Source organism: Choloepus didactylus, chromosome 18, assembly GCF_015220235.1.
Source record: "Choloepus didactylus isolate mChoDid1 chromosome 18, mChoDid1.pri, whole genome shotgun sequence".
In the NCBI taxonomy this organism is placed as follows: Eukaryota; Metazoa; Chordata; class Mammalia; order Pilosa; family Megalonychidae; genus Choloepus; species Choloepus didactylus.
The window spans coordinates 21,160,110-21,177,406 of record NC_051324.1 but is presented as its reverse complement, the minus strand read 5'-3'; the positions used below and the strand labels follow the sequence as shown (position 1 = coordinate 21,177,406).

General features: G+C 40.2%; 1 protein-coding gene across 3 annotated transcripts in view; it reads right to left on the bottom strand.

The window, feature by feature from the left end:
• Nucleotides 1–2,282: 2,282 nt before the first annotated feature.
• SMYD4 (SET and MYND domain containing 4) overlaps nucleotides 2,283–17,297 on the bottom strand; it is an 87,107-nt gene continuing 72,092 nt past the window's right edge. Inside the window, exons 6-11 of one of the 3 annotated variants that reach the window (XM_037809650.1) lie at nucleotides 7,694–7,876; nucleotides 7,017–7,180; nucleotides 5,607–5,739; nucleotides 4,555–4,749; nucleotides 4,305–4,428; nucleotides 2,283–3,136 (exon numbers count right to left, since the gene is read on the bottom strand). In XM_037809650.1, the coding sequence (XP_037665578.1) occupies nucleotides 2,983–3,136; nucleotides 4,305–4,428; nucleotides 4,555–4,749; nucleotides 5,607–5,739; nucleotides 7,017–7,180; nucleotides 7,694–7,876 (953 nt within the window). In that variant the 3' untranslated portion in view covers nucleotides 2,283–2,982. The remainder of the gene's footprint in view (nucleotides 3,137–4,304; nucleotides 4,429–4,554; nucleotides 4,750–5,606; nucleotides 5,740–7,016; nucleotides 7,181–7,693; nucleotides 7,877–17,297) is intronic. The other 2 variants (XM_037809651.1, XM_037809652.1) reach the window with 2 other exon arrangements.

Below are 17,297 nucleotides of genomic sequence, written 5' to 3'. Positions count from 1 at the left end.
TCAACAATAGGGTACCTTCACTGGAGAAAGGCCATCGGTATCTGGAAAACCTCTGTTAGCTGAGAAGGCATGTTGCTGGTGTCTACTTGCTCCCAGGTTGCATTTCAAAATGGTGTTCTCCAAAATGTCTGTCAGCCTCTTGGGGTAAACTCTGGGCTAGCACCTCCAAAGCGTCAGCAAAACTCTGCTTTCAATGGCTGTCTTCAAAATGTCTCTGTAAGTTGCAGCAGCAAGCTCCTTCTGTCTGAGCTCTTATATAGGGCTCTAGTAAGCTAATCAAGGCTCACACTGGATGTGCGGGGCCACACCTCCATGGAAATGATCTAATCAGTTATCACCTACAGGTGGGTGGGTCACATCTCCATGGGAACAGCCTAATCCAAAGGATCCAACTTAATCAGCACTAATACATCTGCCCCCACAAGACTGCACCAAAGAACATGAATTTTTCTAGGGGACATAATATATACAAACCGGTACATATGGTAATTCTATACTTAACTTTCTGAGGAACTGCCAAACTGTCTTCCACAGTGGCTGCACCCTCTTACATTCCCATCAGCAATGAGTGAGTGTTCCTAGTTCTCCACATCCTCTCCAACAACTGTATTTTTTTTTTTTTTAAACAGTAGCCATTCTAGTGGTGTGAAATGGTATCTTGTGGTTTTGATTTGCATTTCCTTAATGGCTAATGATGTTGAACATCTTTTCATGAGTTTCTTGATCATCTTTGGAGGAATGTCTATTCTAGTCTTTTGGCCAGTTTTTAATTGGGCTATTTGTCTTTTTGTTGTTGGATTGAAGGATTTCTTTATATATTCTGGATATTAAACCCTTATCAGATAGGTGGTTTCCAAATATTTTCTCCCAACGTGTAGGGGTCATTTTACTTTCATGATAAAGTCCTTTGATGCACAAAAATTTTTAATTTTGATGAGATCCCATTTATCTATTTTTTTTTCTTTTGATGCTTGTGCTTTGAGTGTAGAGTCTAAGAAAGAACTGACTAACACGAGGTCCTGCAGATGCTTCCCTACATTTTCTTTTAGGAGTTTTATCATTCTAGTCATCATATTTAGGCCTTTGATCCTTTTTGAGTTGATTTTTGTATACGGTGTTGAAGTACGGATTATCCTTTACTCTTCTGACCTTGTTCCTCCTCTTTTGACTATGTTAAATTCAATATGAAGACCAGGAATTTGCTGGTCCTGTACTTACAGCCTTGTTCTACCTAAACTCTGCAGAAAGTCATCATTTACAAGAACTTTTGGTTATCTGCATTTTGTAATGTGGGGACTGCTTCTCTGCTCTCAGGATATTCATGTACTAGGACCATTAATCCCTCTAGGAGGACAAGTCCTCTCCCTGCAATCAGTTGATCAGATGTTAGGTTTTAATGTGAGCAAAGACAGCCTTCATTTAATATCGGATATCCTCACATGTGACAATATAGGATAACACATGGACAGATGAGGGAGGTAATCTGTAACTTCAGGAAATAGTTCTTTACAAAACATTTAAAGAAAGTTCTCAAGTATGCATAAAGCAGCATCCAGTATGCAAAAATTCTACACACATTCTTTTAAAGGAAGTGTGCCTGTTTTACATAGCACAAGAGAGCCTTTTTGAGAACATGAAACATGCCAAGTGCTTGGAACAGAGTAACTATAGAATTGCCCACAGGACTAATTTTTTTTCTTGGAAAAGTTAGCTCTACCAAAAAGTCTCATCAGCCATTGCCTTGCCACAGTGAGGTAGTAGAAAGAAAGATAAATGAAATCCTGACCTTCATTTAATAAATGCCTGAGTGTTAACTGTTCCAAACACTCAGCTTCCTGAAAAGCACCCACCAGGCATCTTCTGAGCTATTCATTTTCTGATTATAAAATCATGGTAACAACTGGCACTTCTTGGGCATGGCCAGGGTGGGCATGTTCTCAAAGCAATGTAGATCTGGCATTCTTTCCCACAAGTTCATCCGGATCACCTGTCACCACAGGTGATTCAGCAACCAGGGTTCTGACTTAGTCTCCTGGTCTTCTGCCTGGGATGAGGTCTGGACTATCGCTACACATCAGCATGGAAGGGAGCTGCCATCCTACCGCCTATCTCTAGCCACAGGCAGCAGTGCCCATTCCATCAGCATCTTCTGAAGGCTTTTTCCCTTGTCAGTACTCATGCAGTCTGTTTTCATTTGCCAGCTTGGGGAGGTCTGGTGGAAAAAAGTCTCCTTTCAGGCTTGCTAATAAATAGAAGAACTGAGAAAGAAGGCACATGTGTTATAAAATCTTTACTAGAAGTTTAACTTTATTAGTGTTTCATCAGTGAGTTTACCAAGAGTATAGAATGAAAGTCAAATAATAAGGATTGGAAAATTGGTAGAAAACATATTTAGAGATACCACCCCAGGAAGAAACTGCCCAACAATAGGATGGCCCCGTCTTACTTCTCTATTTACAATTTATACTCCACCAGTTTTAACAAAGGATTAGAGGAAGCTAGATATGTGTGTCTCTAGAGGTAAGGAACCTCACTTGCTTTATAATTATTTCCAAGTTACAGGATAACTACAAAGAGTTTAGGTTCCCACTGGAGTGGTATGTAACATTTCATCATTACTAGAAGCCATAGGAATGTTTCACAAAAACCAACTATCATGATTTAGTGAGATGGAATCTAGCCAAAACCCAAGGCTAAAACCCAGATGCCTGCAGATCAGCTAAAATCCTTTTAAAGAGCTTGGACTCTCCAGATACTCATTTAAATCTTTTCTGGGAACTGGGAGTTTTAGTGGAGGGCAGTTAATTATTTTCAGAAACAGTCATCAAAATAGGTGAGCATCTCTTTCCAACTGAAGTGCTTCCTTCCCCTCAAACACTAGGTTTGTGACTTGCAGGCAAATCCTGTCCTTCCTGGTGACAGCTTGGCTTTAACTCATCTTCCAGAGGCTCCTCTCCTGTGGGTCAAAGTCTTGTTGGCACCCTACACTGAAGGCCCCATAGGTATGGGTGGCAAGTCCAATAAACAGGATTTCATCTTTTGTAGCTCCTGAATCTCATCATTCCAAGGGCCGTAGTGTACTGACAGAACCTTTTCTGCCTTTTGTATCGTGTTCAGAGCTTCAGGTACTGCAAACCTGAACCAAGGGAGGTAAGAGAAGTTAATGCACTTATTCAATCAAGCAAACATTAATTGAGTGCCTACATATTGTGAAAAGTTATATAAGACCACTCTGTTCTCAAGGATCGTACAATCTAGAAGGGTAGATAAGATTCACTCACAAGCACAGTACAAGGCAGAGTTTGAGAAAAAAGTTATGAAAAAAAGTATCAAAATTCCAGGATCCAGAGAAAACTAGGGAGCGCAAAGCTTTAATATGATATTTATCCCAAGGTTTACTCAGGAGTCTCCATTTTAGGATAACAAATTTGAACCCTGACCTAGCTCTGTAGCCCTTTTCTCTCTCCCATTTGGCCAGAGAGAGAGAAAAAATGTTTCTCAGGCACTAGGTCCACCCTCCATTCATGATCGTAGGATCAAGCTTCAAACACTGTGTCACAGCAACATACATCAGTGGCAGTTTTCTCAAATCTGGAGGTATTCCATCCAAACATACTGAAATTTGGGCCTCCCAATAATCTCAGTGGTAAAAATGGATGTGGTGGCAGCTCATCAACTCTACTTTTCTTTCCTTTTAACCTTTATAGCATAGCAGGGTTTCTCAGCCTCACCACCACTGACATTTTGGGCTGACATTCTTCGTGGTGCTGGTGGAGGGGGTATTCCGTGCACCATAAGGTGTTCAGTAGCATCCCTGGGCTCTACCCATTAGATGTCAGTAGTGATAATCAAAATTGTCTCCAGACTGCCCTGGGAGTCAAAATTCTCCCTGGTTGAAAATCCCTGCTTCTAAAAGAATAGGATGCTGAGTAGGGTGAAGGCAGAGACTCTGGTGTTGAGGACGCTGGGAATGAGAGGGCCAACAGGGGTGTGATTAACCAGAGAGGAAGGAGAAGGCATGTGGTGATGGTGGGTGGGCAGGGCTGCTTGACAAGTTCTCCCTGGGGAACTTGCTTCAGATCTAAGAGCTTTCCCCATATCTCTCAGGAGGAAATTCTAAAGCTTCAAGTTTGTCAGCAAAACAGAAAGCAAGGATCTCTCCTAAAGGGGAAATAAAGAAATTTCTTTATTTCAACATGCTTTTTAAAAGCACAACAGAATAAAAGTAATACATAGAAGAGCCTAAAAAAAGACAAAAGAATATGTGCCCTGGTTAAGTGCCAGGAAACAAGAAAAAAACTCACCCATTGAAAAAGACCTGGGCCAGTTTGAAGAGCTCATGGCCCATTTCAACACTAGATGGCCCATGGCGAACCTCAACCATTCGGAGACTCTTCTGTAGGTGGGTAGCTGACATTCCCCAATCTCCTGCAAGGAAAGAAAAGTCTTGTTCCAGGAAAGAACCTCACTCTATTGTGGTTAAATATTTTCAGGGTGAGTAAAGTTGCATGGAAGGCAAAACAGCCTTGGTTTAGAGACTAAGAGATAACCAACCAGCCAAGGCCAGGGTCACGGTGAACCACACCAGACAGACTTGTTCCTCAGAGTAGAAAATGAAGGCACATGCTGTACCTAAGGCAGCATAGGCCTGGGCCAGGTCATCCTCAATTTCGCCCACCATGGTGTGTTCTGCTGACAGGAAGCTCTCAGCATCACGCTGGCACCCCAGCAACTGCTGAATGGCTTGCTCTATCAATTCAAAGGAAAACAGCATCACTATACACACGAACCCAGTCCTTAAGTGAGAACCCAGATCTTGAATTCTAAAATAGCTGGACTGAATGTGGAAACTCCCCCTTTGTGTCCCTGTATTGTCCCGGTTTGCAATGGTGTATTTCTTTGTTCCTACAAAGCTGCTGTTTTCTTATTTTTCTGTTTTCTTTTTCATCAATAGAAAAAGGTGGTAAGTAAGGCCCCATTTGACCTTGGGTTTGCAACTTAAGTTTTCCAACACAACCAGCTCTACATTCCATTTATGGTCATTATTTCTCTTGACTCTGAAAACTAAGTTAAAGGTCAACTTCCATAAAACAGGGCAGGTAAATTCCCATGACATCACTCTTAAGGCAGAGTTTTCATGGTGATGGGGGTTGTTCCATACTCACTCTCTAAAAAAAATTAGGATACTCTTATCTATTGGGCACACATCCCACTACTCTCTAGAAGAGACTGACTCTAATGAGGGCAGAACAATCTTTCTAGGAAGTTAGGTCATTAGGCCCTGGAAATAAAATAAATGACACTGAACTTCTGGAAATGCACAAAGCTCATCAATGTCAGAGATAACCCTTTAGTCGTCATGGGAACTTTAACTTCGCTATCTGATATATAAGAGAACAACAGCTTAAATCATCTGGCCCTTTTTCAAGGACACCATACTAAGTGAGTTGGTTTGGGTCTCAGTGGACTACATAGCCATCTTGTGGCTGGCATGAGGATAATTAAATTCAATTCTTCAATCATTACTGGGTATCCTTGAGTCCAAGGTGATCTGAGAATGAATAAAAGGAGACAGTTAGCAAACCAAAGCAGGAAGCCAATCTCACCTAGTTTACCATTTCTGAGAAGCTTCTGGGCCACTCCAACCTGCTGCTGAAGGCCCTGTAACCGAGAGACCAGGTGATCCCTGCTGACCGATTGTGTACAAGATCTGTTACCACAGCTCAGCACATCATCTCCCTGTGGAAGTCAGTTTTATCTTTATTCCTATACCTGAGTCAGTTATCAACATTCATGTGCTTGCATTATAGTACAGCCCCACAATATCTGACCCTACGGGGAAAGAGACTCCTGCAATAATACATCATAATTAAAGCCTGACTTAATTTGGTTTGATGGCAGCAATTCTATTGAAAACAGTACCTGGATCCCACCTTGAGATTTAATTTTGGAACCAAACTGGTAGAGTCCACATTTCTTTCCATCTCTATGGCCTGTCTCTTATCTTTCTTTTGGGCCAGAACTCTACATGACAGAAATATTTCTAGTGGTTTTGAAAAGGCTATAAGAAAACCAACAGAAAAAGGTGTGAGGGTGAGGTACCCCCACGTTTGAATTTAGGTTTGTAACTTTGGCTTGCCAACACAACCAGCTCTATGTTCCACTTACGATTCCCCTAAGAAATAAACTGTATCCTCTGGCAGAGGAGAAAATCTTTGAGGTGGACTGTTTATTTTTTTAGATGCCAGTATCTAAGCTCTCACTCAGCAACGGCAACCCTATTTCTCCCAAGGACCTTCCCATAGGCAGTGTCCTGTGGCTGAGGGGCTGGGCATGGGGCTCAGTGTGGTCTACACCCCAAGCCCAAATGCCTAGAGGAAGGCTGTTTGACCATGATTTTCCTCCAGCCACAGTTACTGAATCAATGAAACACAATAAAAATTTTGCCCACACTGTTGGAAGAGTGGCACAGAGGCTGAAACTGCTGGCAGCCATTTTGTCAGCATGGAGGGAAGCCTGTCTGAGGTTGGGACTAACAGAGAAAATGGAGTTGAGAGAGGGAGAGAGAAAGTTGGGTCCTGGTGACACTGTGTGAGCCCCTGGATTAAGCTGTATCTGAAATGGTCATATTGGGGGACTTTTTAGTGACTTACTTGAGCAAATAAATTCCCAGTCTTCCCCCACCCCCACCCTTAAACCAGTTTAGGTGGGATTTTCTGTCATTTGCAAGTGAAACTTGACTAAATCCAACCTCTTTCTACTCTTCCTTTAGATGGACAATCAATGTACCATGTAGGGAAGACTGGCTGGGAGGGAAGACGTTAATACTCTCGGCACCTATAAGCCCCCACATAGGTTACTGGAGCCACCCCTAATGTCTCTGACTCTTCAGGTCTGGTGTGGGACCAGAGAATCTGCATCTCATAGAAGTTCCCACATGGCTTTATCCTAAAGATTTATGAGATTTTGTGTTGTACACCTGAAATGCAGAGAAGAGAGGGGAGGGAGCGATTTACCTGCATGATGGCTCTGCAACTGTTACAACAGAATGCTTCCCACCTGGGCCTTGCGGTGGTTCTGTGCTTCTCATTTTGACAAGCAGGGCAGTTGCATTCAAAGAAATACTGAGACCTCAACTTCTGCTGCCTTTCAGCAACACCCATGCGGCTCTCATGAGGTCCTGCAGAGAGACCACCCTCAGTCCATATTTAAAGCAAGGGAGAGTCAAGCACACTGTGGATGATTGTAGGATATGTGATTATACCTCAATAAACTGAATTAAAAAAAAAAGAGAGAGTCAAGCATTACTTTAAAAATTTCAGCTTAGCAGAGGGTCTGGTCAATTATTCATCATGTGACAGGTACTCTTCATTCAACATTTTTGACACTAGATTTAGAAATAAGCTTCCAAGTTGCTGGAACAGAAGAAAAAGAAGCCAAGAAGTTGTGCCTTCCCCATTTTCAGAATAGGATCCGTTTTCAGAATAGGACATTTAGGGATAAGGCTGTGAGATTCATGATAGCTAGGCACAAAAAGGCCCTAGTAAAGGCCTGTGTGTGTGTGTGTTTGTGTGTCTAAGCATGCACTGCCTCTTTCAGGTAAGGGCACCTGCACAGTGGCTTGTTCATTTCTATCCATTTTGTCCTTTTCTACTGGAAAAGGGCAGGATGATAGTGAGGAGGGCTAGCTCACCATAGCAGTGGAGAATCTCTTGCCCTTTTCCAATCTGCTGTGATGCCCGAATGGTGGCGACAGTGCCAGTGAAAGCCAGGCTGGTGTTGGGGCTGCAGGAATGGTTCAGGAGGCTGACAACTGGGAAGAGGCCTGTGGCAAGGCGAACCTGCCTGCTCTCAGTAATGATGTTCTCTTTAGATCCTGAAAGTACAAGAGGAAAAAGGAAAAATGTGTCAGGACATTAGTCCTGGCCTCGCCATCCATTCCTCAGAAGATGAGCTGGGAAATTGGGCCTGAAGCCCAGCTGAGTCACAGCTCCACAGCCGGATCCAATATAAATCAGACGCAACATGACTCACAGCAAACCACGGTCCCTAGGAAGCAAGGTGAATGAACACACAGAAAGTCCACTGGCATCCTGGAACCCAACCATTGTCTCTCAAAACCATAAAAAAAACAAAGATGAGAATTTATAAAAAAATAATAAAAAAGGAATTATCAGTAGGGAGCTTTCCAGCCAGACAGTTTCATAATGTTCATAAGGACACAGAAAGCAGAGTACCTGTTGAGGTTTTTTTTCCCCAAAGACTTTCATAATCCAAGTACTTCTGTTTAACTGGTCTTTGGTAGGTTACTAGAACAAGTGACATAATTACTAACCCAAACTAAGCAGGTTTAAATATATATATACGTATATATATATTTACATTTTTATTGTGAAATACAACATATTTACAGAAAAGTGGTAACTTTCAAAGTAAGATTTAACAAGTAGTTTGAGGGCAAATTTCAAAGAATGTTAATAGGTTACAGTTCCACAATTCAGTTATTTCCTTACTGTGAAATATTACATATATACAGAAATGTGATAAATTTCAAAGTATAATTTAACAAGTAGCTACAGAGCAAATTTTGAAGCATGTTATATATTAGTTTCACCATGTCAGTTATTTCTTTTTTTTTTTTTTTCATTTTTATTGAGATTGTTCAGATACCATACAATTATCCAAAGATCCAAAGTGTACAATCACTTGCCCCTGGGTACCCTCATACAGCTGTGCATCCATCACCACACTTAATTTTTGTTCAATTTTTAGAAACTTTTCATTACTCCAGACAAGAAATAAAGTGAAAGATGAAAAAAGAAAAAAAGAAAAGGAAACTCTAAACCTCCCCTATCCCTAACCGACCCCCTCAATTGTTGACTCCTAGTATTGATATAGTACGTTTGTTACTGTTTATGAAAAAATGTTGAAATACTACTAACTGTAGTATATAGTTTGTAATAGGTATATAGTTCTTCCCTATATGCCCCTCTATTATTAACTTCTAATTGTATTGTCATACATTTGTTCTGGTTCACGAAGTGATTTCTAGTATTTGTACAGTTGATCAGGGACATTGCCCACCATAGGATTCAGTTTTATACATTTCCATCTTTTGACCTCCAACTTTCCTTCTGGTGACATATATGACTCTGAGCTTCCCCTTTCTACCTCATTCACACACCATTCGGCACTGTTAGTTATTCTCACATCTTGCTACCAACACCCCTGTTCATTTCCAAACATTTAAGTTCATCCTAATTGAACATTCGGCTCATACTAAGCAAGAGTATCTACATTTCTTCCACAAGGCAGGAGGGAGAGTCAAAGAAGGTAGAGAGGCAAAAGGAAGAGGAAACAAACAAACAAAAAATGACAGCTAGGAAGCAGCAAAAGGAAAAATAACCTTAAATCAAAGTAGAATAAAGAATCAGACAATACCACCAATGTCAAGTGTCTAACATGCCTCCCCTATCCCTCCGTCTTATCTGCATTCACCTTGGTATATCACCTTTGTTACATTAAAGGAAGCATAATACAATGATTCTATTAGTTACAGTCTCTAGTTTATGCTGATTGTATCCCTCCCCCAATGCCTCCCCATTTTTAACACCTTGCAAGGTTGACATTTGCTTGTTCTCCCTCGTAAAAGAACATATTTGTACATTTTATCACAATTGTTGAATACTCTAGATTTCACCAAGTTACACAGTCCCAGTTGTTATCTTTCCTCCTTTCTTGTGGTGTCTCACATGCTCCCCATCTTTCTCTCCCAACCGTATTCATAGTTACCTTTGTTCAGTGTACTTACACTGCTACCATCTCCCAAAATTGTGTTCCAAACCACGCACTCTTGTCTTCTATCACCCTGTAGTGCTCCCTTTAGTATTTCCTGTAGGGCAGGTGTCTCGTTCACAAAGTCTCTCATTGTCTGTTTGTCAGAAAATATTTTGAGCTCTCCCTCATATTTGAAGGACAGTTTTGCTGGATACAGGATTCTTGGTTGGTGGTTTTTCTCTTTCAGTATCTTAAATATATCACACCACTTCCTTCTTGCCTCCATGGTTTCTGCTGAGAGATCCGCACATAGTCTTATGAAGCTTCCTTTGTATGTAATGGATTGCTTTTCTCTTGCTGCTTTCAGGATTCTCTTTGTCTTTGACATTTGATAATCTGATTATTAAGTGTCTTGGCGTAGGCCTATTCATATCTCTTCTGTTTGGAGTACGCTGCGCTTCTTGGATCTGCAATTTTATGTCTTTCATAAGAGATGGGAAATTTTCATTGATTATTTCCTCTATTATTGCTTCTGTCCCCTTTCCCTTCTCTTCTCCTTCTGGGACACCAATGATACGTACATTATTGTACTTTGTTTCATCCTTGAGTTCCTGGAGACGTTGCTCATATTTTTTCATTCTTTTCTTCATCTGCTCCTTTGCATGTAGGCTTTCAGGTGTTTTGTTCTCCAGTTCCTGAGTGTTTTCTTCTGCCTCTTGAGATCTGCTGTTGTATGTTTCCATTGTCTTTCATCTCTTGCGTTGTGCCTTTCATTTCCATAGATTCTACTAGTAGGTTTTTTGAACTTTTGATTTCTGCCATATACATGTCCAGTGCTTCCTTTACAGCCTCTATCTCTTTTGCGATATCTTCTCTAAACTTTTTGAATTGATTTAGCATTAGTTGTTTAAATTCCTGTATCTCAGTTGAAGTGTATGTTTGTTCCTTTGTCTGGGCCATAACTTTGTTTGTCTAGGCATGGTTTCCTTGGTTATCCAAATCAGGTTTTCCCAGACCAGAACAGGCTCAGGTCCCAGAGGGAAGAAATATTCAGTATCTGGTTTCCCTGCAGGAGTGTCTTAGAAAATTGCTCCACCCTTTGATGCCTCGGGTCACTGTGCTTTTCTGCCCAGCAGGTGACGCCTGTTAGCCTATAATTCTTGACTGGTGTGAGGAGGTATGGCCGTGTTCCCCCAGGCTCTGGGGTCTGGTTCTGAATGGAAAGGGCCCCACCCCTTTCCTCCTAGAGAAGACAGACCCCCCAGGTGGAGGTCATTAGCATTTCAATGGTCTTGCTCTCTGCTTGTGCTGTCTCCGCCCTTCCCCGAGTCATAGCCCTGGAAACTTAAAATGACTGGGGCTTTCTCCACTGAGCCGAAAAAGAAACAGATAGTCCCCTTCAGACCCAGTCAAGGCGATCCTCCGGCTCTCCCAGGTCAGTCGTCACCCAAAGCCTCTGTCTGTTTTTTGGGGCTGCGTACCTGTAGTGAGCAGTTCACACTCGCTACTTAAAACCCCAGTTGGAGCTCAGCTGAGCCGTATTCACTTGCTGGGAGAGAGCTTCTCTCTGGCACCACAAGGCTCCGCAGCTCGGGCTATGGGGGAGGGGGTCTCCCGACCTGGTTCCGCAGGTTTTACTTACAGATTTTATGCTGTGTTCTTGGGCATTCCTCCCAATTCAGGTTGGTGTATGATGAATGGATGGTCTTGTTTGTCCCCCCGCAGTTATTCTGGATTATTTACTAGTTGTTTCTGGTTTTTTGTAGTTGTTCCAGGGGGACTACTTAGCTTCCACTCCTCTCTATGCCGCCATCTTGCCCGAGTCAATATCGTCAGTTATTTCTTTCTAGCTATTCTAGTACCTTAGAAACTAAGAAAAAATTATTTATATAAAGATTCAATGCCATGACCACCATAACTTGTTCATATTTGTTCCAGTTTGCTAATGCTGCCGGAATGCAAAGCACCAGAAATGGATTGGCTTTTATAAAATGGCTTATTTGGTTACACAGTTACAGTCTTAAGGCCATCAAGTGTCCAAGGTAACGCATCAACAATCAGGTACCTTCTGGAGGATGGCAGTTGGTGTCTGGAAAACCTGTTAGCTGGGAAGGCACGTGGCTGGCGTCTGCTCTGGAGTTCTGGTTTCAAAATGGCTTTCTCCCAGGACGTTTCTCTGTAGGCTGCAGCTTCTCTCCAAAATGTCACTCTCAGTTGCTCTCGGGGTGTTTGTCCTCTCTTAGCTCCTCCGGAGCAAGAGTCTGCTTTCAACGGCCGTCTTCAAACTGTCTCTCATCTGCAGCTACTCTCTCAGCTTCTGTGCATTCTTCAGTGTCCCTCTTGGCTATAGCAAGCTTGTTCCTTCTGTCTGAGCTTATACAGTGCTCCAATAAACTAATCAAGACCCATGCTGAATGGGTGGGGCCACACCTCCACGGAAATTATCCAATGAAAGATCTCGTCCACAGTTGGGTGGGTCACATCTCCATGGAAACATTCAATCAAAGACTTACAATCTAATCAACACTAATATGTCTGCCCACACAAGACTGCATCAAAGATAATGGCGTTTGGGGGAACATAATACATTCAACCTGGCACAATATTGAAAAGGGGTGTCGACATTATGGGGAAGGGGAATGCATTTGGTTGATGTTCTTGGAGAGGCTGTTGCCTCTGGGTTCTGGGACTTATCTGGCATAGGAACACTCTGGAGGACTTAAGTTTCTGAAAAGTAAACTTAGTGAGTGAAACTTTTATAGAATCTCAGATATGGACCTAGGTATTCTTTAGTATTTTTAGGACTACTGTTGGTTGGTGGGTGTGCTGGTTTGTGTGTATTATGGCCCCCAAAACACCATTATCTTTGATGCAATCTTGTGGGGGCAGATTGATTAATCTTTTTGATTAGAGTGTGACTTTTTTTTTTTAATACCATAGAAGAATATTTATTGATATGGGAAGAATGTTAACAATATAATTCTATATGAAATATGCAGGTTACAAACTAGAATATACAGTTTAATACCAATTTTTGTGGAAAGAAAAATATCCATATATACAAAGTCATGCATAGGAAAAAAATATACAGAAGTACATATCCAATGTTAATAATCTCTGGATAGTGGGATTGGTGGTGATTACACAATTTCTCCAATAAATTTCACTTGCTGTCTTAGTTTCCTAGGGCTGCTGTAACAAAGTACTACAAACTGGGTGGCTTAAAACAACAGAAATTTATTGTTTCTAGTTTTGGAGGCTGGAAGTCTGAAATCAAGGTGTGAGCAGGACCATGCTCCCTCTGAAACATGAAGGGGAGAACCCTCCCTTGCTCCTTCCTGGTGTCTAGTTGTTTTCTGGCAATCCTTGGTGTTCCTTGGTTTGTAGCTGCAGCACTTTACTCTCTGCCTCCATCATCACATGGCCTCCTCCTCTATGTCTGAGTGCCTTCTCCCTTTCTTTTTTTTTTTAAATTCAGCTTTACTGAGATATATTCACATACCATACAGTCATCCATGGTGTACAATCAACTGTTCACAGCACCATCACATAGTAGGGTGTGACCTTTTGATTGGATGTTTCCATGGAGATATGACCCACCCAACTGTGGGTGATGACTTTGATTGGATAATTTCCACGGAGGTGTTACCCCACCCATTCAGGGTGGGTCTGAACTAAATCACTGGAGCCATATAAATGAGGTGACAAACAGAGGGAACTCAGTGCAGCTGTGAGTGACATTTTGGAGAGCAACTGAGAGTGACATTTTGAAGAGGAGCCGCAGCAAGAGAGGACAAAATGCCCCAAGAGCAACATTTTGGAGAATGCCATTTTGAAATGCAACGTGGGAGCAAGTGGATGCCAGTCCCATGCCTTCTGAGCTAACAGAGGTTTTCTGGACGCCAATGGCCTTTCTCCAGTGAAGGTACCCTATTGTAGATGCCTTACCTTGGACACTTTATGGCCTTAAGACTGTAACTGTGTAGCCAAATAAACCCCCTTTATAAAAGCCAATCCGTTTCTGGTGTTTTGCATTCTGGCAGCATTAGCAAACAGTGGGCTTTTGGAATATCCTCTTGCATAAGAGGATAGTCTCTCAACTCTATTTGAAATCTCTTGGCCACTGTAACCTTATTTTGTTACCTTTCTTTTCCCCCTTTTGGTCAAAAAGGCATTCTTAATCCCTCAATGCCAGGGCCAGGCTCATTCCTGGGATTAAATATATTTTTAAAAAGTCAATATTCCTTATGCTTCCATATTCATTCTGCCCTTTGTCCTATATTTCTGAGAAATCAGTCAGCAGTAGCTCTCATTGTAAAAACTCTCTGCATTAGCTCTATTCAAGACATTCTCATGTCCCAAATAATCTCTTTTTTGAAACATACTTAATCAGAGACTTAACTACATGATTGAAAGTCAGGAAGAAGGGAAATAATGACTCAAGCAGTGAAGTTGTTTCTGCACCAAAGCTCATGTGTTTATATATTCCTATGTGGGGTCTTCGTACTCTCAAGCAGGCTTATTTGCTCTAACCAGATTAGTTACTCAGTTTCTCAGACCACAACAGTGGATAAGCAGAGAATTAATAAACAGGAAAAAATATATATGAGGCAGGTTTTCTGAAATGGCAGATGAGATAGGTAACAGACTGGAGAAGAAAGCAGAAAACTTATATAAGAATAAAGGACTGAGAGTAAATGAAAACACTAGCATCACTCAAGTTTTACTACAGTTGTAACATTTCACTTAGCTAGAGATTCCTATACTGACAGGATACCTGCATGGGTTTTGGTAATAGCTATATATATACCAGGAGCACATGCAGTATAAGGTAACTCTGGGTATCCAGAAGGCTTGAATTATGTTCAGTAGCCTTGGATGAAGTCTGAGGAAACAGTGTATCCAACAAAACAGGCTGTAATGCAAAAGCTATTGGCACTAACAGGGAAACCTTCAGATGTCTGGAAAACTCATTTATATACAGAAAAGCCAGATTCCTCTATCAGATAATGCGGCAACACTGTACATAGACCAGGAATCTCAATATGCCATTCACCAAAGAACTAAGTTACCTAGGTACAAATGCCGTGAATAAAGAAAATATCATGAATCATGATGTGAAAACATTTGGTAAAGGAAATTATTAAAGATAGGAATACTGTGGTCTCTGCACCGAAAACTCTATTGTCTTTTGCAACGGAGGGCAAGAATAGAATAAGCAAATAAAATTCACAAAGAATCCAAATGACTCAATTTCTGTTTACCATTCTACAAATTGTACTAAAATCTTCCATCAGAGATTCTCCTAAATGTTTAACTGATTTTAGTTTCACCTCCCTTCCCCCTCCTTGTCTGATGACTGCCTTCTGCTGTATGTGCTAATGAGCAGTGAAAATGCTAAAAGGTAGGCAGCAGGAAGGAGCAGTACAGGGCATGAACAATCTGTAGTCTGAGTAATCAGCCTCTGCATAATTAAGAGTTGACTTGCATTCCCAACTACTGATAACTGGCAATCTATATTAGAATAGGTGCTAAAATTTTCCCAGAAAAAATTATCACAAAACAGTGACTAATGTCAGCTTCGTGAATTATTTATAGATTATTCCCTAACAGAAGTAAGCCCAGGAACTGACTGGGGTGAGTATTTATGTCAGAGTATTTCTCTAATTATTCCTAAAAAATCAAGTATTGATTTTTAAAAATTATTCAATATTTTGCATTAGTCATCTATTAGTAGAGATAATAGAAAGTGAGACCATATATGTCCCTTATTAAACAAGTTTAATGTGACATTTTGTATTAAAAAAATATATATATATGAGGGAATGATTCTTTATTTTACCAAAAGTGGTCTTTGTTAATATCACTAGTGCATTAAAAATAGGATTCAAGTAAAGAAAACAAGTTTCATTCACAATACTTCCATACCACATCTATTCTGGTACATATTCTGCAAAATCAGAAGTTTGTGTGTATGGCAAGTAATTAAGTACCCAAACTAAAGGTGGATTCCTGGTGGATGACCAATGAAAGCAAAGGGCAGTGAATTGATCTGAAGATACATTAGAACCTCTTGAAGTCTTGTTATGACATGAGTTTGGATATGTCATGAATTTGCCATTCCTACTGAGATATAACCACACACATCAAGGTCTAAAATATCATCCGTGGCCAGTTCTGCCCCTTGAGATAAGCTCCAGAGAGAGTTTTTTTAAGGAATTTTGATTAAATAGGATTTATGCAAAGATAATAACACACATCTTAACCGGTTTTTGTCAAAGTCTATCCTTTTTAACACTTTAATCCTTCTGTGCTACTAACGAAATAGCTGCTAATGAAATTCAATGAGAACACTAAATTGGGAGGTGTTGGAACCCCAAAGAAATAATAAAAATGGATATAACAAGATTAGAAATATGAGCAGACTAAAACAAAATTAGATTGGATTCAAAAATGAAGGTGAACATTGCTGGTGGGTGTAACTGGTACAACTTTCCTGGAGGGCAATTTTGCAATATGTATCAAGTGCCTTAAAAACATTCACAGCATTTTAATTGCTTTTATTATTAAAAAAAAAACCCAATTAAAATTACAAAAGAAATACATGGTAGTCAGAAAACAAATTTAAAAACAAAATTACAGAGAAAATAACAGTCATCTGTAATCCCATCACCAGGGATAATATTTTGGTGTATTTTCTTGTAGTCTTTCTATGTTTATATATAGAATTTTTAACATAGTTGGCAACATGGTATATACATTGTGATTTGTAACTTATTTCTTTTCACCTAATAAATTATGAACATTTTTACATATGCAATTTTAATGACTCATTCCACTACAGGGATATTTCATATTTAATTCCTTATTGTTGGACATTTAGGCTGTTTTCAACTTTTCACTATGATGACATTATGATGAGACTCTATATATCGCTAAACAAATTCCTGATTATTTCTTTGGGATAAACTCCTGTAAGTGGAATAACAGGGTTAAAAGATATGTTCTTTGTTATACTTAGTCAAACTGTTTTCCAGAAAGGATGGGTATGAAAAGAAATGTATGAAAAGTGGTGATTTCTTTACACCCTAACCTATAAATACATATAATAATAATAATAATAATAAAACCAACTCTGCCAATCTGATAGGTAAAAAATAGTTTCTTGTTTTAATTACTAGAGAGGGTTTAGATGTGAATTTATTGGCCATTTTAATACTATTTTGATAAAGTGCTTGTTTACATGTATTTTTTTTAACAGCTTTACTGAGATATAATTTACATATGATAGTATCTGTTTTGAGGACTTAAGTCAATGACTTTTAGGAAACTTACAAAGTTGTGCGACCACCACCACAACCCATTACAGAACATTTTCATTACTATGCATATTAATTTTAAGAGTTGTATATTGCTAGAAATGTTCTTCATTTTGTCATTCACAAATTAATTTTTGTTTTTTTTGGGGGGGGTGTTATGACAATAACTTTTATTTGCTGACAGTTCTGTGGGTCAGCAAT